The following is a 26357-nucleotide window of genomic DNA, read 5'->3' as shown; positions in this document are numbered from 1 at the left end:
GTTTATCGCTAACCATAGATATTTCTGAATGGTCAGACTTGTACAATATATACAATCTGTCTCACAATGTCTCTGGTTCAGCTTCTGCCCTATAAAGCAACACTGGTTGCATGACAGTTTACGTTTAGCTAATGGAGAAGGTAATCCCAGGAAGAAAATAGTAATCAGACAAGGTCGGTCCTTTTTGTCACTTGAGAAAGGTCATTTGAGACTGCAGGAGTAGCCATATAGACTGGTGGATTAAGAGACTGACAGCTTCCAACAAAGTTGTACTTAAAGTGAGTGAGTCTGAAAGCAAACAGCTTCTGCCATGCCCCATCTTTAGAAAGAATTCTCTCTTCATCCTATTTAACCAGTGCACATACAGTGTTTGTATTAGTTAGGCAAAGATATACAGTATGTATGCATATCATGTAATGAGTCCCAAGTCCTACTGTACAGAAGTAGTTTCCACCAGGGATTGACAAATTTGCTTGGAATCTAGGAGCCAGCTAAAAAAGTTAGGAGCCAGGAACACGCCCCGTCCCGCCGAGCTCGCGTCCAGAAGCGAACACATACGTGAGTAGCACACGCATATGAAAGCGGTGTTCAAACCACACATGTGAGGTATTGCCGCGATTGGTAGAGCGAGAGCAATAATTCTAGCCCTAGACCACCTCTGTAACTCAAAACGTGCAACCTGTAGGATTTTTTAAACGTCGCCTATAGAGATTTTAAAGGGTAAAAGTTTGTCGCCATTCCATGAGCGGACGCAATTTTGAAGCATGACATGTTGGGTATCAATTTACTTGGCGTAACATTATCTTTTCAATCTAAAAAAAAAATTGGGCTAACTTTACTGTTGTCTTATTTTTTAATTGAAAAAAGTGTATTTTTTCCCAAAAAAGTGCGCTTGTAAGACCACTGCGCAAATACGGTGTGACAGAAAGTATTGTAATGACCACTATTTTATTCTATAGGGTGTTAGAATTTAAAATATATATAATGTTTGGGGGTTCTAAGAGAAGGAGATTGTCGGGCAATGAAAACAGGCAGGGAAGCTCCATTAGCATTGCTGGTTGTCTTGTCATACCAACGGCCACCACAAAATTCCAGATTGCAGAAAGAAGCATAGGACTGCAGAAATCAGCAAAGCCACGGCCTTAATTAATGGCCGTTGCGGCCCGACGCGATCGCGCGCGGGGGGCACGGAAACAGGGTACCCCAGCTGTGCCGCCCCAGGCGCCAGATCGCTAATTCTAGTCGCAATTGCGGCCTGGCGCCCGGGCCCTGTTTTTCACTGGATAAATGATAATCAAAAAAGCTGTAGTCAGTTTGGAATAAATGGTTCTATAATATTAGATGATATTTGCACCATACATCAGCAGTTTTTGATGTGCATTTGGCTGATAGGTTGCAGTGTTAATTTTCGTTAATGACATTAACACTATTTTAGTCTACTAAAATAAGACTAAAACACTTTAGATGACTAAAATATGACAAAAACTAGAATGGCATTTTAGTTAAGACTATGACTAATACTAAATGCTTAAATAATGCATTACAATTTTACTGAGCCCATTAGATTTCAGTCGACTGTAAAAAAAAAATTAGGAGATTTTAGTAGACTAAAATGTACTGGAGATTTTAGTAGAATAAAATAACGACAAAAACTAAAACATTTCAGATGACTTAAAAACGACAAAAACTAAAAGACTATGACTAAAACTAAATCAAACTTTGACATACAAATTAACACTGGTTGTATATCACAATGGCTAAATCTGTGTCTGCAGTGCATGTTCAAATCTTAATACCATAAATAATAACATGTTATTTGTTTGTTTTTTTACTCCAGGAGTATATAATGAGTTTAGAAATTGTAGAAAAATGCTTAAATAATTACAATCCAACGAAAACCATTCGATTTTAGTAGACTAAAATCATTTTAGTCAACTAAAATGTACTAGAGGTTTTAGTTAAAATATGACTAAAAATAAAACAATTCAGATGACTAAAATATGACTAAAATTAAAATGGCATTTTTAGTCAAAAGACTATGAATAAAACTAAATCGAAATTTCATGCCAAAATTAACACTGGTGGGTTGTAAAGCACTGATTTACATGGCTCTGCCCACTGTCCTAAAATTAGAACTATCCCATGATTGATAAAAATAAATTGTATCTCTTTGGGGGCATCTAAAGAACAAAGGGCCAGATTCACGTAGGGCAGCGGCGGCGTAACGTATCGTAGATACGTTACACCGCCGCAATTTTTCATCGCAGTGCCTGATTCACCAAGCACTTGCGATGAAAACTACGCCGGCGGCCTCCGGCGCAAGGCGGGCCAATTTAAATGGGCGTGTGCCATTTAAATTAGGCATTCTCCTGCGCCGGACCTACTGCGCATGCTCCGTTTCTTAACTCCCGCCGTGCTTTGCGCGCCGTGACGTAATTTTTTTGAACGGCGACGCGCGTAGCGTAATTCCGTTTTCCCGGGCGGCTTACGCAAACAACGTTATTTTTTAAATTTCGACGCGGGAACGACGGCCATACTTTACACAGCAATACGATTGCTGTGTAAAGTTAAGGCACCAAAAAAAAACGACTAACTTTGCGACGGGAAACTAGACTAGCGGCAACGTAGTAAATGAGAAAAACCGTCGGGGATCGCCGTAACTCCTAATTTGCATACCCGACGCTGGTTTACGATGCGAACTCCCCCCAGCGGCGGCCGCGGTATTGCATCTTAAGATCCGACAGTGTAAAACAATTACACCTGTCGGATCTTATGGCTATCTATGCGTAACTGATTCTATGAATCAGTCGCATAGATAGAAACAGAGATATGACGGCGTATCAGGAGATACGCCGTCGTATCTCATTTGTGAATCTGGCCCAAAAGTCCCAAGAGAGATGAAGAAGGCTACTATTGGCTGTAGTAGACAAAAAAGGATCATACATGTATAAAAAAATATAAATTTAATGGATATATCAAAAGGGTCAAGTTACATAATATATAATTCGCTATGAGAGCGACATGTTTTAACTAGTTGTTCTTGTTGATGGAGGTCAATGTGGCACCAATAAACCATGGTTTATGATCTGGTCACAAACAAAAAACAAATAGACATTAACGAACAATAAGACAAACATATATTGATACGGTCCGGACGCCTAAATACCCACACTTGCAGAGTTCCCAGGCGGTAAATTCACCGCTAATCGTGATCAATAATGTGGTGATAATGGGAAGTCTGAACAGGTGTGTCCCCCCCAGGGGATATTGAGGAGTAACAAATGTATAATAGCGCAGCTGTCAAAGAGTTATGAACCACGAATGCTAAATAAAAGAGCCATGTTCATACAGTCTAGGAATAATGTCAGTCCTTATTTTGAAGATCTCTTGGCCATGTAGTAAGAAGGCCAGTAATGCATGGAAATCCTTTGCAATTTGCAATCCATTACTGGCCTTCTTACTACATGGCCAAGAGATCTTCAAAATAAGGACTGACATTATTCCTAGACTATATGAACATGGCTCTTTTATTTAGCATTCGTGGTTCATAACTCTGACAGCTGCGCTATTATACATTTGTTACTCCTCAATATCCCCTGGGGGGGACACACCTGTTCAGACTTCCCATTATCACCACATTATTGATCACGATTAGCGGTGAATTTACCGCCTGGGAACTCTGCAAGTGTGGATATTTAGGCGTCCGGACCGTATCAATATATGTTTGTCTTATTGTTCGTTAATGTCTATTTGTTTTTTGTTTGTGACCAGATCATAAACCATGGTTTATTGGTGCCATATTGACCTCCATCAACAAGAACAACTAGTTAAAACATGTCGCTCTCATAGCAAATTATATATTATGTAACTTGACCCTTTTGATATATCCATTAAATTTATATTTTTTATACATTTATGATCCTTTATTGTCTACTACAGCCAATAGTAGCCTTCTTCATTTCTCTGGGGACTTTTGCTCCTTAGATGAGCTCCAAAGAGATACAATTTATTTTTACGCATCATTTCTGGCTACGGCAGTAACCTCCAACCGAGGAGTGACTAAGGATTTGAGGTCAAGGTTCACATTGGCAGATATATACGTGAGGACTTGTTCACTTTTTTGGTTTTGTACTATCCCATGATTTGGATTTGTGATGTAATGAAATGTGGGAATTTTCTGTTAAACGAAAGATTTACTGATTTGATTGGAGAGCTTTTTAATTGCTTTAATTTTCAGTCCATTCTCACCAAACCCTGTATATTTATACTGTCTTGTTATGCATATCATACATAAGCATTAGTTTAAAACTTCTGAATGAAAAAATAATGAATACAATTGAAGAAATATAACTATTTGTATCTGTTTAAGTTACTAATATGTTTTCCATGATGCAGTCTCCTTTTGATTAGGGTTGTCCCGATACCACTTTTTTAGGACCGAGTACAAGTACCGATACTTTTTTTCAAGTAGTCGCCGATACCGAATACCGATACTTTTTTTAAATGTGTCCCCAAATGCAGCCATGTCCCCCCCATATGCAGCCATGTCCCCCACATATGCAGCCATGTCCCTCTAGCCATGTCCCTCACATATGCAGCCATGTCCCTCTAGCCATGTCCCTCACATATGCAGCCATGTCCCTCTAGCCATGTCCCTCACATATGCAGCCATGTCCCTCTAGCCATGTCCCTCACATATGCAGCCATGTCCCTCACATATGCAGCAATGTCCCTCTAGCCATGTCCCTCGATGCGGCGGCGCGATTCGGCGGCAGCGGCGGGGGGGGAAAGGGGGGGAAAGTATTCTATTTAGGTATCGGGGGTATTTGCGCGAGTACGAGTACTCCCGCAAATACTCGGTATCGGTCCCGATACCGATACTGGTATCGATATCTGGACAACCCTACTTTTGATCATTGAACCCATTAGGAAAGGAGACAGGACACACAGGGAAAACTTTGGAAAATATGTCCTGAGGTTTGTATTTATCATGTTATTGTATTTAACAGGTATCCAAAATTGAAGAATATAACTACAATTGTATGTCTTATTAACACTTTAACAGTATTTTTTTTTTAAATGATACAAAACAGTATTTGATATTACATACACTGTATACTGTAATGGACCAGATTACAACTACCAGAATAACTTTATTAGAATATATTAGACTGATGCACAGCTACTTACTTTGGCATGCATTGCTCTACAGATTGGAATAAAAAAGGCAAATATTTTCCCATTTTTAATTCAGATGGCCCTATTTCTTATTTGTAATACAAATTAAACATAACTGAAATCTCTGCCGGCAATAACTCAATTATGTTTAGTATGAATTAACGATACCTTTCCCCCAAAGGGAAGAGAGGAAGGGGAAGAGATACTTTCAAGGCTGGAGGATCAGCTAATCTGACTGAAAAGCAACAATTAATATTACTGACATGTTTACAATATTTAAAATCTTGAAACATCTCTACAATCTAACGGTTTTACATTTTTGAGCACAGATTGTAATTCAGTTATACTATTCCTGATATGTAAAATAACCCAGAGCTTGCAACAGCCCTCAATCACAGTAGATAAGAAAAGACAGATATATGTGTACTCTGTGGCTGTATTGATAAAACACTGGTTTCAGTATCTCTCCTTTTAATTTTTTATATTTACTTATCTTAAATGAATTGTAGAACAGATTAATATGGAAGGCAAATTTTACGTAAAAAAATAATTTTATAATTCCATTGATGTTCTTCTACATGAAGAAATTGGCTGTAGACCTATGTATATTTAACTAATGTTCAGGTTTCGGTTATTATTTCTGGGTTCAATTATCACTTGACTATTCATATCTCTTAGAATGGATCATTAGTTTTCAGTGAAAGGGATTAGGTTAGAGATTAAATTGTATTTTTTTTTAAGTTTTAGGGAAAATGGTCAGAAGGAAAAGTGTTGAGTTTATGGTTAATGTATTAGGGTTAAGTGACAAAATGTGTGTCAAGGGTTAGTAGTAGTTAACGTTTTAGGGGTTAAGTGTTAATGTGTGAAGGATGCGGTGAGGTTTAAAGCAGCTCATTCAATAAATGAAAAAAAATGTGTGAACGGTATGAAGTGCAATGCAATACTCCCCTGAAAATAGCTGTAGTAATGCTGGGTGCTATAATGACCACCGGCTGGAAACCCGTAGATAATCAGAGTAAAAAAATGTCATCAAAACGCCAAGGATTCCTCAAAAGGGTCCAAAGCCATTGGTCACACGGTACACATTGTTTTCAAAGCCATGTAGGACCAGTTCGCCAGGTCACAGACGAAGGGGCCCTGTGTGGCTCTGAAACTTTGCAGTATGTGTACCGTGTGACCAATGTGAATATAGCTTTGGACCCCTTTGAGGAAGGCTGATGACATTTGCTGATGGCATTTCTTCACTCGGCATAAAGTACAGGCACATAGAGCTGTCATTCCTCTGCTACAGCTGAATGCCAGGCTAATCAGAACTGGCAAAGCTCCAGCAAGTCCTGGTAGTGACAGAGCTTACCTATCACACATTCATACTGGCCAACAAGGCAGCCTCCGTTAGGGGCAAGGATGGGGTGCAAGTTCTGACATTACCAGGAAGTGCTTGAGATGCCTGTTCTGTGCAGCATGATTTTCAGCTGTAAGGATGAGCCGAGCACCCCTGGTTCACACCAGAATTTGCAAACAGGCAAAAAATTCAGACGAACACACAAACACTGTTAAAAGTCTATGGGACACTAACATGAGAAAACAAAAGCACAAATTTTCAAGGCTTATATGCAAGTTATTTCCATAAAAAGTGTTTGGAGACCTGGGTCCTGCCCCAGGGGACATGTATCAAAGCAAAAAAAAGTTTTAAAAACTTTTGTTTTTTCGGGAGCAGTGATTTTAATAATGCTTAAAGTGAAACAATAAAAATTAAATATTCCTTTAAATATCGTGCCTAGGGGGGAGTCTATAGTATGCATGTAAAGTGGCGCATTGTTCCCATGTTTAGAACAATACCACAGCAAAATGATGTTTCTAAAGGAAAAAAGGTCATTTAAAACTGATCTTGGCTGTAATGAATTGTCGGGTCTTGGCAATATAAAAACTCATTAAAAAAATTGCCCCCCCCCCCGCCCGTCCATCACCAGGCCCTTTGGGTCTGGTATGAATATTAAGGGGAACCCCCGAACCAAAATGTAAAAAATAAATTGCATGGGGTCCCTCCAAAATCCATACAAGGCCTTTCAGGTTTGGTATGGATATCAAGGGGAACCATGCGCCAAATAAAAAAAATGGTGCAGGGGTCCCCCCTAAAATCCATTACCATGCCCTTATCTGAGCACAGGAAAGGAGGGGCCAATGAGAGAGCACCCCCCTGAACCGTACCAGGCCACATGCCCTCAACATGGGAGGGTGCTTTAGAGTCACCCCCAAAGCACCTTGTCCCCATGTTGGGGACAAAGACCTTATCTCCACAACCCTTGCCCGGTGGTTTGTGGGGGTCTGCGGGGGGGGGGGGCTTATCAGAATCTGGAAGCCCCCTTTAACAAAGGGACCCCCAGACCCCGCCCCCCCTATGTGAATTGGTAAAAATGTCAAAAATAGTAAAAAAGACAGTAGACACTGGGACAAGTCCTTTATTTAAAAAGGAAAAAAGAAAACTGTCCAGCGATGTCCATTCATCTTCTATCACGCCACCCAACGAACCAAAAAAGGAAAAAAACGCAACAGTTTCGCCTATATGGCGCCAGAGGGGGCGGGGTCACACGTTTACATCACCAAGTGGTCCCGCCCTCAGCTATATAACAGCTGTCAAAGCGAGAAGAAGCGTCAGTCGACGGGAGCCTCCCATGGAGGCGGAGCTGTTGCGCTTTTTTTTCGGTTAGTCGGGTGATGTGATAGAAGATGAATGGACATTGCTGGACAGTTTTATTTTTTATTTTTTTAATAAAGAACTTGTCCCAAAATGTCTCCTGTCTTTTTTACTATTTTTGACACTTTTTTTTGTGAATTGGTAGGGCTACAATGCACCCGCTACCAATTCACATGGGGGGTGGGATCTGGGGGTCCCCTTGTTAAAGGGGGCTTCTAGATTCCGATAAGCCCCCCGCCCGCAGACCCCCACAACCACAGGCAAGGGTTGTGGGGATGAGGCCCTTGTCCCCATCAACATGGGGACAAAGTGCTTTGGGGGTGACTCCAAAGCACCCTCCCCATGTTGAGCACAGGTGGCCTGGCACGGTTCAGGAGGGGGGGCACTCTCTTGTCCTCCCTCTTTTCCTGCGGCCTGCCAGGTTACGGTCTCGGATAAGGGTCTGGTATGGATTTTGGGGGGGGGCCCCTACACAATTTTTTTAATTTTGGTTCGGGGTTCCCCTTAATATTCATACCAGACCCAAAGGGTCTGGTAATGGACTAGGGAGGGAACCCAATGCCGTTTTGTTTCAATGAGTTTTATCTATATTGCCGGGACCCGACAATTCATTACAGCCGCGAGCAGTTTTAAGTTACTTTTTTTCCTTAAGAAATTTAATTTTGCTGCGGTACTGTTCTAAACACGGGAAACATACACCACTTTAGAGGGCATACTATAGACACCCCTAGGCACTATATTTAAAGGAATATTTGATTTTTATTGTTTCACTTTAGCATAATTAAAATCAGTTTTTTAAACTTTTTTTGCATTGATACATGTCCCCTGGGGCAGGACCCAAGCACTTTTTATGGCAATAACTTGCATATAAGCCTTTAAAATTAGCACTTTTGATTTTTCATGTTATTTTTTGTGTCCCATAGACTTTAACGGGGTTCCGCGGCTTTCGAATTTGCCACGAACACCGCATAATGTTTGCCGTTCGGCGAATAGGCGAACACCCGATGTTCGAGTCAACCTTACGTTCGACTTGAACATTGGGCTCACCCTTATTCAGCTGTAGCAGAAGGGAATGAGGACTAAATTATAAATATACAGACACTTCTGGGTGCCTATGCTTTCTACCAACTAGCTGCTTTCTTCATAAACATGACAGAGTCTCCTTAAAGCGGATGTGCCATGGGAAAAAAATATTAAAAGCCAGCAGCTACAAATACTGCAGCTACTGACTTTTAATATTAGGACACTTACCTGTCCTGGAGTCCAGCGCCGATCACAGCAGAGGACGAGCGATCGCTCGTCTCTCTGCTGCTCCCCCCGCCATCCACGCTGAGGGAACCAGGAAGTGAAGCGCTGCGGCTTCACTGCCCGGTTACCTACGGCGCATGAGCGAGTCGCGCCGCGACCGCCGATTGGCTCCCGCTGTGTGCTGGGAGCGGAGTGTTTCCAGCACACAACGGGGGGGGGGCGACGGGATGTGACAGAATGCCCGTCTTTTGCCTGTGAATGCCGGGCCGGAAGTGGGTGCAAATACCTGTCTTTAGACAGGTATCTGCACCCCCCTCCCCCCTGAAAGGTGTCAAATGTGACACCGGAGGGGGGGTTCCGATCAGCAGGACTCCACTTTAGGGTGGAGAACCGCTTTAAGTGTAAGATGTATAGATAAGTGGCATCAATGAAGAGAATCTGATATTGGGCTAGCAGCTTCTACACACTATAGAGCTAAGGCTCTTTGTCCCAAATGTGGAACATCAGAGGTCTGTTTAGACCCCTGATATTTCACCAAAGCCCTACCAGCGGGGCTCCTAAAAAACTGTAAACAAGAAATAAATAAAATACTATGGTAATAAATTGTAAATAAATAAAATAACTAAAACAAAACACTATTGATACCAGTAAATGGAACTACCAGGGTTGCAAAGGTCACACTCGCAACAGAGCCCTGGCGTTCCACCACTGTGGGGGTGTCAGGGGGGCCCTTTTTGGGGCCCTTTATGTTTTCTTTTACCAAGGGCCCTGGAGATGCTAGTCCCAGCTGCCATACCTTTCAAAATGAATAAAAATATTTTAACCAAACAAATAAACAATTTATGTGGGCTCCAAAATCAATCTATATGTGAACATTTTTTATATGAGTGTGCACAGCAATACGTCAGCTGCTTGTTCAAGCATCCCTGCTTTAACCAGCTGCACAAAGTATTGAACTATATATAGATTTTTGAGTTCATATACACTATATAATCTTTTTTCAAGCCCTAATGAAGGGGGTGAAGATACATTAGAAATGCATTGTCTTTGCAAAAATTTTATTATTGGAATAAACTTGTGTTTGTGCTTAATTACAGAATGGCACTTTGATTCCTATTTACTTATCCTTAAATGTTAAGGCCCAGTTACACTATTTTGTTGAATTAAAACACATGTTGCCGCAATGTGTAGCAATGCACGTTGTCAGCATTTCTGTGATGCCATTCATTCTAAACCTTGCAAAGGCACATGCGCTGCATCACAGTGCTGTGGTCTGCTGCCAGAAATACTATATACACCTTTTTTAAAGTGTTTTGAAGTATTAGGTAGTAGTTAACACACAGCATGAAGACTGTTAAGGTGCATTTTGTCATAATACAACCAAAAACGTAAATGTATTTTATTGGAATTTTATGTGATAGACCAACACAAAGTGGCACATAGTTGTGAAGTGGAAGGAAAATGTTAAATTGTTTTTAATTCTTTTTACCAATAAATATGTGAAAAGTGTGGCGTGCATTTGTATTCAGCCCCCGGAGTCAATACTTTGTAGAATCACCTTTCGCTGCAATTATAGCTGCAAGTTTTTGTTGGGGATGTCTCCATCAGCTTTGCACATCTAGAGAGTGTAATTGTTGCCCATTCTTTATTGCAAAATAGCTCAAGCTCTGTCAGATTGAATGGAGAGCGTCTGTAAACAGCAATTTTCAAGTCTTGTCACAGAATTGGATTTAGGTCTGGACTTTGACTGGGCCATTCTAACACCTGAATATGCTTTGATCTAAACCATTCCATTGTAGCTTTGGCTGTATGTTTGGGGTCATTGTCCTGCTGGAAGGTGAACAGCTGCCCCATCTCTAGTCTTTTGCAGACTCTAACAGGTTTTCTTGTAAGATTGCCCTGTATTTGGCTCCTTCCATCTTCCAATCAACTCTGACCAGCTTGCCTGTCCCTGCTGAAGAAAAGCATCCCCACAACCTGATGCTACCACCACCATGTTTTACTGCACATGTGATGTGCAGTTTTAGTTTTTTGTCACACATAGCGTTTTGCTTTTAGGCCAAAAAGTTCAATTTTGGTCTCATCTGACCAGAGCACCTTCGTCCACATGTTTGCTGTGTCCCCCACATGGCTTCTCACAAAATACAAACAGAACTTCTTATGGCTTTCTTTTAACAATGGCTATCTTCTTGCCACTCTTCCATAAAGGCCAGATTTTTGACTTGCACGACCAATGGTTGTCCTGTGGACAGATTCCCCTACCTGAGCTGTGGATCTCTGCAGAGTTACCATGAGCATCTTGGCTGCTTCTCTGATCAATGCTCTCCTTGCCTGGCCTGTCAGTTTAAGTGGACTTATTAGGTTTGCAGTTGTGCCATACTCTTTCCAATTTCGAATGATGGATTGAACAGTGCTCTGTGAGATGTTCAAAGCTTGGGATATTTTTTTTATAACCTAACCCTGCTTTAAACTTCTCCATAACTTTATGCCTGATCTGTCTGGTGTGTTACTTGGCCTTCATGATGCTGTTTGTTCACTAAGGTTCTCAGAACAGCTGTATTTATACTGAGATTCAATTACACAAAGGTGGACTCTATTTACTAATTAGGTGACTTCTGAAGGCAATTCGTTCCACTAGATTTTAGTTATCGGTATCAGAGTAGAGGTGGATGAATACAAATCCATGCCACACTTTTAAAATATTTATTTGTAAAAAAAAAATTGAAAATCATTTATTTATGTTCTTCCACTTCACAATTATGTGCCACTTTGTATTGCTCTATCACATAAAATCCCAATAAAATACATTTACGTTTTTTTGTTGTAACATGACAAAAATGTCAAGGGTTATCAATACGTTTTCAAGGCACTGTAGACACTAAAAGCTAAAGTTCTGTTCTGTCCAGCAGCTGGATGTCCCTGACATTAGAAGCTGTCACATTCTCACAGGTTTTCTATTGCAATATATAGTACGGTAAGTTTCTGGTAAAGAAAAGGAAGAACTGATTTAAAATATATTGACAAACTAAAACATATGAATTATTTTAATTTACAGGGAGTTTTGTACTGTTGAATAATAGAAAGTAAAAAAATGAAAATTCACTTACAGGTTAGCACTGACATTTAATAATGCATTGAATCACATCCAGACACAAAGTAAATGTCCATCTTATGCTAGATGACTGCATAATTTAAACACCATTTAAATTACTCTACATAACAAAGTCATTACTCACCAGCTGGGCCTGCCTGCGACTACGTTTCTCCGTTGCCTTGCCAAACCCAGCCAGGATAATCCCTGTGTCGTTGAGAGTGGAAAACGACACCATAAGCTCAGACTCCGGTAGTAAGGACACAGGCTGCATTTCTACATAGCCATCGTTAAGAACAGTAATACTGCGTGTAGGCTAGAGAAAGGGGGACAGGAAACATATATGTAACAGTGTAATTTATACATGTCATTCCTAAAATATGATTAAGACAATGGATATATAGGCAATACTAATTTGTTGACAAACACAGTATTTCTCAGTTTCTTTACTTTTACTATGCAGTACTATAGTTTATTATACTTTCAAGAATACTTTATTTTCTTTGCCAGGTATTGTATAAAAATTCTTGGTAATATGCAATTTAATTTCTTGGGGGGAGGGATTATCAAAGCTGGAGCAGACACAATCCTGAAGCAGAGGAACATGGGGCCAAATCCTCAAAAGGGATACGCAGGCGGAACTGCTGTTCAGCCTGCGTATCCCTGTGCCTATCTTTGGAACTGATCCTCAGAAGCAGTTTTCCAAAGATAGGCAGAAGATCTGACATCTGTAAGACACTTACACTGTCAGATCTTAGGATGCCGCATCCGCCGCTGGGGGCATTTCGCATTGAAATGCCGCTTTGCGTATGCAAATGAGGACTTACGGAGATCCACAAAGCTTTTCAGCTTTGTTTTTTCTGCGTAAGTTTACGTTTGCATACGTAAAATTAGGGCTGCTTTTACAAGGTGTAAACTGTTTACACCTTGTAAAAACAGACCTTTTTTTCGATCGCCGCGATTTTTTTAAAATTTTGAATTTTATTTTTCGGCGCGTAACTTTTTTTTTACCCGACGCAACTTTATTGTCCCGTCGCAATCCACAAAGCCCGGCGTAACGTAATTTTGCGCGCTGCCCGTCGGGAAAATGACGTCACGAGCATGCGCAGTACGGCCGGCGCGGGAGCGCGCCTCATTTAAATTGTCATCGCCCCCTGGATAACAGGACCGCCTTGCGCCGGGAGAATTTAGGTTACACTGCGTGAAATTTCTAGGTAAGTGCTTTGTGGATCGGGCACTTAGGTAGAAATTTCCCGCCAGTGTAACTTAAATGGGAAAAATTAAGTTAGGCTACGATTTTGAGGATTTGGCCCATGGCAACCAATCAGCTTCTATCTTCAGTTTGTCCAGTTAAGCTTTAAAAATGAAAGATAGAAGCTGGTTGGTTGTCATGCACAACTTCTCCAGATTCTGACTGCTCCTGTTTTGATAATATTCCATCAATGTGTTAGAGAGCAAATACCGTAGATATTTCCTGTATTTCTACTTTCCTACTGCTATCTATTGGCAACATTCAACAACAATTTACTGCAAATTAGCGATAAAGAAAGAATAGAGATTGACATACAAACAGTTATTTTTGTACACAATTATTTGATGGCTTAGTAGTTGTAATTATAGAACACCCAATGCACACTTGAATATGAAAATAGTACAGTCAGACGGGAACACCAGTAGTCCCTACCTAAAGCTGAACTCCAGGCAGTTGATGTTAAAAAACATCAATGAATTCAGTTATTATTCAAATATTTTTAGTGTACTGTATATAAAATAAATATTTAAATGTGTCCTGATTTCAGCCTGTTGTAATGCTATGCATAATGGAAGCAAACTGGGAGAAGAAAGAGCAATTCCCTGTTTCGGGCATATGGGCTGAAAAAGGGAGGAATAATTTCATCAGGCTGTTCCTTCCTGTACCAATCACAAGCTGGAAAAGCCAGATCACAAGGCTGGCTATGCTGTCTATCCAGGTGTATAAATCTTGGGACTGGATGGACATAAAGGCAAATATTCTGGCAGGTAAAATACCCATGTATGCATTTTAACTATGTATTTATTGGTTTGGCTGAAGTTCAGATTTTAGCAATTTATCTTCCTGGTTTAGCCTCCAATGTCACCCTCTCCATCTCCAGCCTCCACATTGGGCATAGAATCATCATTCCCTCTGTCCAGTGAACGGGAGCTGACCTAGAAATCTGTACTAAACCAAGAAGCAGACTAGAAGAGGTTTGTATAGCACAAGAAAAATGCAGGCATGGACAAAAATACATTTCCTTTTACCTTCACGATCCCATTCATTTTTAAAATAGAGGGAAATGAGCAATTGCTCTGAATCTACCAAGGGAGCAAGATCTTTAATAGGTTTGTAAATGACAGAAACTGAATCAGTAAGGTCACAAAGAAGTTCATATCTCAGCTGCCGAAGCAATAGAACTTTCCTCTACATCAATATTACTTTTATGCTCCATTAGGCAAAACAAATAAAAAGTAGATGATTTAATCCAAAGGCAGACTGTTCTGATGATTAACCTAGAGCAGAATTTTTGAAAACTGATAAAACATAGCTTTATATCAGTCCCTGGCATTTTGTAATCAAGACTCCCTTCCACTGTCATAAGGGCACACACAAAGATACATTTGGGGCAGAAGCCATCAATGTCTCTATTCAATGGGGCAAAACGGGGGGGGGGGGGGGGCTTAACCTATACAGATACAGGGAAAACATATAGACATGTAGAAAGTGTCTATGCTGGAATATACAGGCAAAATACCAGTTCTAAGAAATCTTTTTAAGCACTTTTTTAAATAACTGTGTGATGGCTTTCTGTAAAGGTATCAAGGGGGCCCACCACTGCATTAAGAGACCTTAATTAAAGAAAAACCTTATTTTTAGGTTTGGACAGAGTGGACAGGGATTAGAACACCTGTTAGGTCTTTATTTCTGTTTCTGCCCTGGACAGGATTACACTCTAACTTAGTTGCAAAAATGTCAGTGCTAAAATGAGCAACCGGTATATGGTCCTTGGTGACCTAGGACTGTGGATCAAACAGTACAAGTGCACTAGGTTAAACTCTTCTTGTTGAGCATATATGGTCATGCCAGGGCACAGAAAGCAAGTTTGTAATGCAGCAAAAGCAATAGAGGATTGTAGGAGGGAAAAAGCAGTAGGCAGACAGAACAGAAGGAACATAACCAAGTGCAAGAGACAAACAGCAGAACACAAGAAAGTCAGACAGGCTCTGCAAAGACAGCCGTTTACCAGAAAAACCCCTGACTATGTCCCACAGATGAAGCAACATGTGCAAAAGTTAACTAAATGCTTGGACACATCGACCCATCACAGGTGGGTTCCTGACAATGGGGTACAGTTGCAAATGTAGATAATAGTCAAAAAAGCCAAATCTGTACAAAAAATACTGAATTTGTTTGAATTGATTGAGGTGTTCCATTTATGACATACCGGTAAAAATACATAACAGTATTTTCCATTAATAATTCAACCATATTTGTTTTCCAAAAGAGGTACAGTATATTAAACATTTAAATGCTATACTTATTTATCCATTATTCATATTGCTATTAATAATAAATATTGTATTCCGCTCACCTCTAATTTACAGCCTTTTCTCACACCATAAGCATTTCTTAGCAAGTCAAAGTTTGATCGTGAAATTTCCAGATTTCTTATACAGCCAACATAAGTTCTGCTGACTAGTTGTCTCCTAGATGAAGTATGAAAAACTAAGGTTGTTACTGTTGACAATTTGACATGCAAAAAATAAGATAAGAATGAGGAGCCGAATTTTACATTTATATATTGTTGGTATTTTAATAACTAAATTACCATTCACTGATTACTTTTTTGAAAAATAAAAATAGTCAATAAAGAGGTTTATTTTACAAAATGCAATTTTGCAAAAATAAAGTGATCAAAATAGATAAATAAATAAGTAGCCAGTGAGGAGGGAGAGGGTGGCAGCGCCGATCCACGCTTTGTGTGTCTCTTATGGACACACAGAGGCAGCTCAGGAGCGAGCATTCAGGAGTTTCCTTATAGCAAGCAGCTTGCTATGGTGGGCACTTGGCAGGGGGACGGGCCAGGAATGCCTGCAGGGGTCCCTAGAAGAGCAAAACAATTACACAGAGCAGGTAAGCATAACATGTTTGCTATTTAAAAAACAGAGAAACAACTCCTATGCCCGTACGCACGGTCGGACTTTTGACCGGCCAAAATCACATTGGAACTCCAACGTAATTCCATCGGAGTAAAAGATAACATGTTCTCTATCTAAACGCTGACATAATTCCTCTGAATTTCCGATGAAAAAAGTCTGAGTTGAAATTTCCGATCGTGTGTACAAGGCATTATAACCACTTCAAAGGCCATGATCTATTTTACTGTTGAGAAAGGCATTGCTGTTCACCAACAGCTCTCAGAGCAAGATAAACCCTTCCAGCACTACAAATAAGGTTTTCTGCCATTTTCAGTGCTCTCAAATTTAAAAACAAAAGTAAACATTTAAATAGACTCCTCTAACCCTTCACCAACTCACCCTGATCCCCCACACTTTTTGTTTGCAGGTGAGGGGAAATTAAGGCGGGAAAAGTGTGGCCTCCCTCCCCTCTGCCGAAACTTTACATGTGACATAAGAAAAGTCTGTGGTGAAAAAAAATAAAATACCCACCTTTCCCTTCCCCAGCTTCTGTAGTAGAGGGAGTCACACCATCATTTTGCAAAATAGATCCCAGGGAATGTACTACAAATTTTGTGAGAACAGAACAGCGCAAGATAGTCTTCAAAGAAAGATTTGGGATACTCGATATGCCCTGTGATATCACTGGAATTTTTATTACTTTATTATTGCTATACAGGAGTTATATAGTGTCAACAGTTTGCACAGCGCCTTACAACATGAGGACAGACAGTACAACTACAATACAGTGGAACCTCGGATTTAGGTTAACACGGTTAATAAACGTTTTGCAATACGAGCACTGTATTTGAAAAAATCCTAACTTGGTTTGTGAGTGTTGTCTCACAAAATGAGCAGGATTCAGGCCGAAGCGGTGTGCAGTACCGCGTTTGGCCTGAGGTGGAGGGGTGCCGGAGCCAAATGGAGCTGAACAGCGCCAATCGCAGCCGATCGGCGCCGTTCGGATATCCCGAGAAAGACTCTGAAAGACACGGAAATACTCTGTTCCCAAGCCTTTCCAAGGTTTGCTGAGGTCAGCCGAGCTGTCCTCTGCCCTTTCCGGCCGTTTCCCAGGCTCTCCGGCACCCCCCACCTCTGGCCGCATGTGGTATTGCATGCAATTGAAGTCAATGCAGAACAAAATTATTTTAGTTTCCATTGACTTCAATGGGGAAATTCGCTTTGATATGCTAGTACTTTGGATTACGAGCATTCTCCTGGAACGGATTATGCTCGTAATCCGAGGTTCCACTGTACAATTCGATACAGGAGGAATCAGAGGGCCTTCCTTGTTAGAGTTTACAAACTAGGAATGAGAATAGGAACACCTTTGCTTAGGTGCTGCTGGGGGCAGCCAGGGGGAAATGGTAAGTATTTTATCTAACTTCTTTTTTTACAAGGATTTTTTTTTATATGGTATTTTAGCAAAGAGGTAGAAATGCCACAATAAAATATAGATATTGATGTTTAAATGCTAGGTCTGCTTTAACTAATGTGTTGGGGGTGCTACAACATCAGAAAGGGCTGTTTATTTATACCAGATCCATCAGCATTGGATGGTGTGTTACCAATAAATTTATGCAATGCAACCTGATCCAAGTCAAATTCCAAACCTGACATGTTGGTTCCCTAAGATACATATATTTGTTGAAAGATACTACAGGAGGTCAGTGTAACCTACCTTACCACTCTGGACCTGGGAAGACCACCAATGTATATGGGATCTTTGTCTGACCTATTCAAGTCTGATGCTGTACCAGGTGCCTCACCCTGTTTGGTCTCTCGTTGACTGGAGTTATAGGAGTCCATAACAGCTAGGATACCTTTGCAAAAAATATAATATTGTTAAATGTTATATATTAGGTATATATTACAATAGATGTAATTAAGATATTGGTTTCATAAATCACAGTTCCACAAATGCTGTCCATTTTAAAGCAGCTGTAAGGTTCAACATTTTTTTAACTAAAATAAAAAGATATTATACACCTGGAGGCTGTTTGGGGCCTCTTTATGCAATACCATTGCACAAAACACCCCCAAACCTCCTCCCCTGGGATCCCTTCCAGCACTCATGGCTTCTCCTTTTTTCCCATGTGCCACCATAGAAAGCCACTCCTTATGGTGGCACATGTGTGCATCCATTTACACACAAACAGAGTGACACAGCACATCCCCCGCCCCCACCTCCTGCTCTCTGCTTACTGGATTTGACTGACAACAGCAGCCAAAAGCAGGAGCCAGTGGATCCTGCTTCTTTCAGCCAAGCCTGTGAGATAGGGGAATCGATACAGGACTTAGGTAAGTATTTAGGTTTTGGGGGGTGGGGGAACAACTGAAAGGTTTTCGACCTTAAAGCATGGGTCTCCAAACTTTCTAAACAAATGGCCAGTTTACTGTCCTTCAGACTTTAGTGGGGCCGGACCAAGGTTGGCAACCACCAGTAAATTCAATTTGTAAACTCCATAATTTTCGCATCTGTCTGTGAATGTCCATTATAGACATGCATTCCCGTAATGGACATTCACAAACAGATGTAAAAATCATGGACTTCACAAACTGTCCATTAATTTACTGACAGTTGGCAACCCTGAGTTGGACTGTAGCCACTGGGAGTAGAAAATGTACTGGTGGAAGTGGAAATAAGTGGGTGAAATAGTGCTCTATCATTGGTGTCATGGGGAAGATTAGCTCCCCAAAGTTGGGGTCAGTGGAAGTAATAGTGACCCATCATTGGTGTTAGTGGGAGGAATAGTGCTCCATCGTTCATGTAAGTGAGAAGAATAGTGCCCCATTGTTGGTGTTAGTGGGAGAAATATTGTCCCATTTTTGGTGTTAGTGGGAAGAATAGTACCCCATCGTTGGTGTCAGTGGAAAGAATAATGCCCCATCATTGGTGTAAGTGGGAAGAATAGTTCCCCATCATTGGTGTCAGTGGAAGGAATTGTGCCCCATCATTGGTGTTACTGGGAGGAATAGTGTCCCATTTTTGGTGTTAGTGGGAAGAATAGTGCCTCATCGTTTGTGTCAATGGAAGTAATAATGCCCCATCATTGGTGTTAGTGGGAGAAATAGTGACCTATTGTTGGCGTTAGTGGGAGGAATTGTGCCCCATCGTTGATGTCAGTGGGAGGAATTGTGCTCCATTGTTGGCGGCAGTGGATAGAATAGAGCCCAAAGGGCCAGATAAAGGGTATAAAAGGGCCAAATATGGCCCCCGGGCCATAGTTTGGAGACATCTGCCTTAATGCATAGAATGTATTATAACAAAATATATTCTTATGTCAGTATGCATTTGGATCTAATTTGTACATGGCCTAATTTGTAGAGTATTTCATGATCACAGCATTGCATGATATACTGAATAATGAAGTTCACAATATATCAAAAATCGTACCTTGCTTTTTGTTCCGGTTGAAAACAACTTTATACCAGTTACCATCATTATAGCGTCCATCAGTTGTTAATGTCAAAGGTCCTGAACCAAGTTCCACCGACAATCTTAACTTTCCATCCACTATTTCCAGAGACAAGAAATCTCTCTAATAAAGGGAAAATGAATGACACTTAGCGGAACTTAGTCAGAATACAAAAACTAAGTCTAAATGTAACATGTAAAACTTTTCTGATTCAACCAAATCATTAGAAATATTTAATGTTGAGCACATCTACAATTGTAGTAAATGGCACCAGTGCCTACAGTAGTTGCCAACTTTTTATTGTTATTATACACACACTTAATAATAAACACTAAGGGGTCCATTTATAAAGCTGGCCATAGATGGATCGAATCTCAGCCGATTCAGCAGGGATCGGCTGAGATTCAATCCATCTCTGGGTAGTCTGGTAGTACCCAAGCCGATTCAATGATTGACTTAGGTACCATCAGCTAAAACCGCTGGCAGTAATCATTGTGTTGGGCCGGCAGAACACAATTGCACTGAAAGAGAGATTGTCCCATCAACACTAACTGATGGGGGAATGAAGCAGTTTTCTTTCTGCCCACCCATGGTGGAAGGATAGAACATTTAATCATCTATGGTTTGCCTAAAACATTACGTGGACAAATGTCACACACAATAATGCAGGGTGCAGAAAAATTTGGTCACACTTTCTGTAAAAGATTTATTCCTATATGCCAGTATATTTTCTCACTGAGATAATTCAGAAAACCAGACTGCATTTTGGCCACAGGATGGAGCTGAGGAATTAATCTATTACAGACATTATGAGAAAAATGTATGCAACCTGCATGAATATCTGTGAATTTTGTCTTATATATGTTTTTTAAATAGATCCCCATGTGTTTAGGGTATGGTGGCGTGCTATAAAGCATGCTGGCTGTGACTGCTTACATATAACCAGGATTCCGGCAGAAGCCATCAGTGGGATTCTGTCTGCGGTAAGGTATTAGTGTAATGTCTGATTTTAGACCACACTAATAATGTAAGTGAATATTCTCTTAAATGGATCCTCAAAGGTAAGTGAGCTACTGGAAGCCTTTTCATGTCTTACCATCACTTATATAGCAGGTTGAATTGCTTTATCTCTAGAAAATAGATGTTGGAAGTATATTATTTTGATAGTATTCTCCCAACATTTCTAAAGCTCCAAAGATAAAGTTATTCAATCTTTTAGGTGGGTGACAGTAAGATATAAAAATGCCTAATTATCAGTAATAACTAATATATCAAAGGAAATCTGTATTAAAAAACAGTTGCTGACCACTTTCTGAAAACGCTAGTTGCCTTGCCGTCTCGGGCTTCCATTCCATCTCACTCTCTGACTTGGAACAGGCATGTAGCAAGTGAAGCCAGGACTACTCATTTATATACTTATGCTAGATTGGAGAAAATATTCACACTGCAAATATTGGCACATGCCAATACAGTAAAACCTTGGTTTGCGAGCATAATTTGTTCCAGAAACATGCTTGTAATCCAAAGCACTTGTATATCAAAGCATTTTTTTACAGGGTATAAGAGGCACCTCTAAGTGTAGCAATAAGTTGCTAAATGTTGTACCTTCATTAAATGTAACCATATTGCTACACTTGGAGGCTCCTTTCTTCTTTTTTATATTCAGTTGTGACATGGCGCTACTCTTATATCAAGACATCGCTTGTATATCAAGGCAACATTTATTAAAACATTTGCTTGCCTTGCAAAACGCTCTCAAACCAAGTTACTCTCTGTTTTTTATTTTCCTTGCATGTCCCCCTCAGATCTACAGCGACTGCACTTTCAAGTGCACTTGCAGTGCACTTGTAGTGCAAAGTGGATTTTCCTTTAGTAAACAACCCCCATAATGTGCATTATTGCAATGCACCAGAAAGGGCGGGTGTGAATCCAACATGAACCCCTGAGACAGTCAGGAATCCAGAAATTTCAGAAGGGGAGGATAGCAATGGCAAACTTCATATTCTCTCATTATAGATTTCACATTAGCATTGGTTTAAACCTTACTTAAAAAAACAAAAAAACAACAAAACAACAAAAAAAAACAGGCTCACGGTAAGCATTGCATTACCGTTCCATTAGAAGCAAGATAAAGCAGGAGACCATTTGATGAGAATGTCCGGAAATGTATGACTATCTGTGTTGTTGTGGATCGCATAGTCTTCTCCACTATAGAATAACCACTGCCATCAAAGTAAAAAGATGTGTCTTCATCCTGGGGGCTGCAAAAATGAATGCAATTACAATAGGGCATTAGGGACAAATACCATGGCTGAGCCAGTGCTGGGCAAATCCCACTTCTGATTTAGAGGTTTAAAAACACTCAGACCTAAAAGACTACTTTGTACAATTATTTTTACGTAAACAAAACAATATATCCAACATGGAGCTTTGTACTTTGTGTCTTCATTTATCTGTAAATAGCCAAGAAATTATATTGTGTTGTAATTTACTGCCATCTGCTGGTTCAAACTGACATTACGTGTTTCATACACCAATACTAGATATGTGTTCGCTGTATTATTGGCCTCTTCAGAGTATTCCTGCAGATGGAATTGTTAAGACACATCTTTCAAGAATAAGTATTATATTTTAAAAATCTGCTGGGAAGAGGGGGGGATGCTCTTTTACATCCATTATATTAGGTATTTCCCTCTGCATACTCCATTATACCAGCGATGCACCTGTCAAGGAATTTGGAATGATCTCAGAAATGCCTCAAACTGATGTTATTGTCACAAGTCTAAGGCCTGTGGACATAGGTCCTATATATATCTGACATTATATTTTTTTCTAAATTGTCTTGGTTCTGGTAAATAAGCCAAAAAAGAATTGCATGATAAAAGAGATAAGGTATTGATGTAGGAATGTCCTTCTTATAATAGCTGATGAGTGTTAGTGGCACACGTGGTGAACGTATTGTTTCATTATGTTTTCATTTAGAAAGAGTATTTGCAACAAGTGCAAAAATGAAAAATATCAGGTATCAGAAGAAATATTTACTGCGCCCTCTATATAGCCCTGGTGTGACAAGAAATGCTCAAACCAGCTGTGTTTTCTGCTTTTGCTGGGCCTTGTATAGCTATATAAAGTATTCTAGTTCAATCATGCATGATCTGACAGTCCTGTGAGTACCAACAATCATACAATTTGCGATTTAGTATAAGAATATAAGGGTCCTTTCACATTGAAGGGGTTGTTAAGGTTCGTTTTTTATTTTCTAAATATGTTCCTTTAAGCTAGTGAATTTTTTGGTTCACTTACCTTTCCTTCAATTTCCCTTCTAAATGTTTTTTTTTCTTTGTTTTCTTTGTCTGAATTTCTCACTTCCTGTTTCTCCTCAGTAAGCTGTTCTGGCTGACTAACCCCCAGCCTGATGATGGGGGCAAGCTTACCGAGGAGAAACAGGAAGTGAGAAATTCAGAAAAGGAAAACAACATTTAGAAGGAAAATGGAAGGAAAAGGTAAGTGAACCAACAATGCACTAGCCTAAAGGAACCTATTTAGAAAATAAAAGACGAACCTTTACAACCCCTTTGAGGAGTTTTTCAAGCTCTCACATCATCAGCGCACTACAAGGTAAATATCTTATAAACGATGCACGTTTAGGAGATATTTATAGTACCTAAGGGTAAGTCTTATTATAGACTTACCTATAGGAAAAAGTGACACAGAGAGGTTAACAACCACTTTAATACGTCTTTAAATTACCTTGGACTCTTGGACATTTGTTTGGCGCTCTCATTGGATTGTGTGTGAACACAGGATTACTAGGTTTGTTTCCTGGCTGCTATTGCTCTTGTTTCCTGTGCTTCACTATTACAATTTCCAGTGCAACTTTTGGCCCTACAAATTAACAAATGCCACATACACACGATCGGAAATTCCGACAACAAAACCGTGGATTTTTTTTCCGACGGAATTTTGGCTCAAACTTGTCTTGCATACACACGGTCACACAAATGTTGTCGGAAATTCCGAACGTCAAGAACACAGTGGCGTACAGCACTATGACGAGCCGAGAAAAATCAAGTTCAATGATTCCGAGCATGCGTCGAATTGATTCTGCGCATGCGTAGGATTTTTGTGCATTTGAATTGCATACAGACGATCGGAATTTTCGACAATAACTTTTGCTGTTGGAAATATTAAGAACCAGCTCTCAAATTTTTCTTGACGGAAATTGCGACAGCAAATGTCTGATGGAGCCTACACACGGTCAGAATATCCGACCAAAAGCTCACATCGAACATTTGTTGTCAGAAATTTTGATCTCGTGTACGCAACATAAGGCATGTAGATAAGCTGGGACCAGTACCAGGAAGCTTGGTTGACAGTTGCAGTAAAGAGCCCACCAAGTTTAGGAAAAGTCTGATTCATTCTACATAGAAACCCTCATATATTGTCACTTCTAATGTATAAGCTTGGTTTCAAATGCTGCAAACTATATCATAAATGTGGTTGTCTGTAGAGGTCATTAAGCTCAATAATAATATTTCAGTATACAAGAGCATTTAGAATGAGTTCTTACATGTATGGCAGGACATTACCTTGTGTTTAGCCTTTTGACTTTGAATTCTGAAGGATATGGAAAGCTAGACTATGTAGGCTCCAATGAACACTACCAACAGTGCATCTTATTATAACTTACCCTGACATGCAATAAAGTGCAAACATACCCTTCTGATTCCCTTATAGTTAATGCAGTACAAACGTACCTTCCATAGCATCCAGCACATCTGCCCTGTCTTTCATTATAGTTCCATAAACCAACGGATCTGCCATTCAAGAATGCTTCTCCCATACATCCCCTAAAATCTGTTGTTTGCAGTGTCGGTGACTTCTAGAACCAAATAATAAATTCACGATTATTAGACCTCATTATTGATATGTTTATGTATCTCAATTATTCCTTTTATAAACAAGTCACCCAAAGAAAAAAAATGCTGGAGTTATTAGAAATATGTAAAGTTTGATTTATCATTGTTACCTGTAAGCCACCGCTAATGCCTCCAATAAACATTAATGTGGAATTATCTACATTTAGAATGGAAGAGATCCCTGGAGATGATGAAGATTTGGTTGAGGTCTTCTGAGAATTGTCGACTTCTTCTACGGTCAGTGTTCCTGATCTACCAAACCTATTGTAAGACATATATGATTATAAATCAGCTTTTTTTAGTGGTAACTTATACATAAACTATACAAACTCAAGTCTAATCAAATGAAAAAAATTTAACAGCAGCTAATCTCAAGGTCAACAGGTTTAAAGGTGATGTTAAAGGGTCACTAAAGGAAAAGATTTTTTGCATAAAATTAATGTCTGCAAGGTAGACAGACAGAATAGTGTAATGATTCTGTTAAAAAACGAGTAAGTACCTATTATATTGCTTCATCTATATCACCTCCGGCATTCTAGTTTCTCTTCTCTCATTCACTTCCTGGTTTGCATCGTTTGTTCATGTAAGAACTACATTTCCCAGTATGAATTGTGGCATGCCCAGTAATTCACACCTCCTTGAAGTCTCTAAGGCCTCGTACACACGACAGAGATTCTCGGCAGAATTCACCGAGAAACTCGGTCAAAACCCGGATTCTGCCGAGAATCTCTGTCGTCTGTACAGTTTTGGCTCGATGGAGCCGCCGAGGAACTCGACGAGAAAATAGAGAACATGTTCTCTATTTTCTCGTTGTCCTCGTTCTTCTATGGGAGAAGCCGGCCCGCCGAGCTCCTCGGCGGCTTCATCCCAAAACTCGACGAGGAACTCGACGTGCCAAGCACGTCGAGTTCCTCTGTCGTGTGTACGGGGCCTAACACGTAGAGAGCGTCCTGCCGCACAGAACCTGTTAAACCTGTTGACCTTTAAACCTGTTGACTCACCACCACAGTAAAGCCTCCCTTCACGGTGGTGAGTAACAATCAGACAAGCAGGAAGTGAACAGAACAGAGAAGAAATAGAAGTGAAAAGAGGAATGTCTGCAGGTAAAGGATGCTTATTATGAAAAAAACATTTTTCCTTTACAACCCCTTTAACCTTGTGTCTTTTCAACTTCATCCTATGCATTAAGGTGAAAAAACTTTTGGCAGTGAACGGGGCGCCCCCCCAGCCCTCCTGTTTTACTTACCTGAGTCCCAAATTTACCTCGGCAGAGACGCGCTGTCCCTCTCTCCATGGGGTACCGGCTGTTGATTGGATAGATTGATAGCAGCGCAGCCATTGGCTCCCACTGCTGTCAATAAAATCCAATGACGCGGGTGCCGGGGGCGTGGCCGAGTCCGGCATTCGTGTCTATGGACGCAAATGCTGGACTCGAGAGCGCACCCCAAGGTTACTCCCGGGAGAGCGCTTCTCCTTGAAATACACCTTGAAATTTTCCACATTTTGTCATGTTACAACCAAAAACTTAAATGTATTTTATGCGATAGACCAATACAAAGTGCCACATAATTGTGGAAGGAAAATGATAAATGTTTTTTAACGTTTTTTACAAA

The 26357-nt window shown here is 40.3% G+C and overlaps 1 protein-coding gene across 1 annotated transcript in view; it reads right to left on the bottom strand.

Annotated features, from left to right (window-relative positions):
• LAMA1 (laminin subunit alpha 1) overlaps nt 1-26357 on the bottom strand; it is a 239231-nt gene that overhangs the window by 26660 nt on the left and 186214 nt on the right. Inside the window, exons 47-53 of the mRNA XM_040353992.1 lie at nt 24855-25005; nt 24583-24707; nt 21936-22086; nt 19804-19948; nt 18088-18229; nt 15821-15935; nt 12358-12528 (exon numbers count right to left, since the gene is read on the bottom strand). Coding sequence (XP_040209926.1) covers nt 12358-12528; nt 15821-15935; nt 18088-18229; nt 19804-19948; nt 21936-22086; nt 24583-24707; nt 24855-25005 — 1000 coding nt within the window. The remainder of the gene's footprint in view (nt 1-12357; nt 12529-15820; nt 15936-18087; nt 18230-19803; nt 19949-21935; nt 22087-24582; nt 24708-24854; nt 25006-26357) is intronic.

This window comes from Rana temporaria, chromosome 5, assembly GCF_905171775.1.
Source record: "Rana temporaria chromosome 5, aRanTem1.1, whole genome shotgun sequence".
Lineage (NCBI taxonomy): Eukaryota > Metazoa > Chordata > Amphibia > Anura > Ranidae > Rana > Rana temporaria.
The sequence above is the reverse complement of the archived record's forward strand: the minus strand, read 5'-3'. Positions and strand labels throughout refer to the sequence as shown.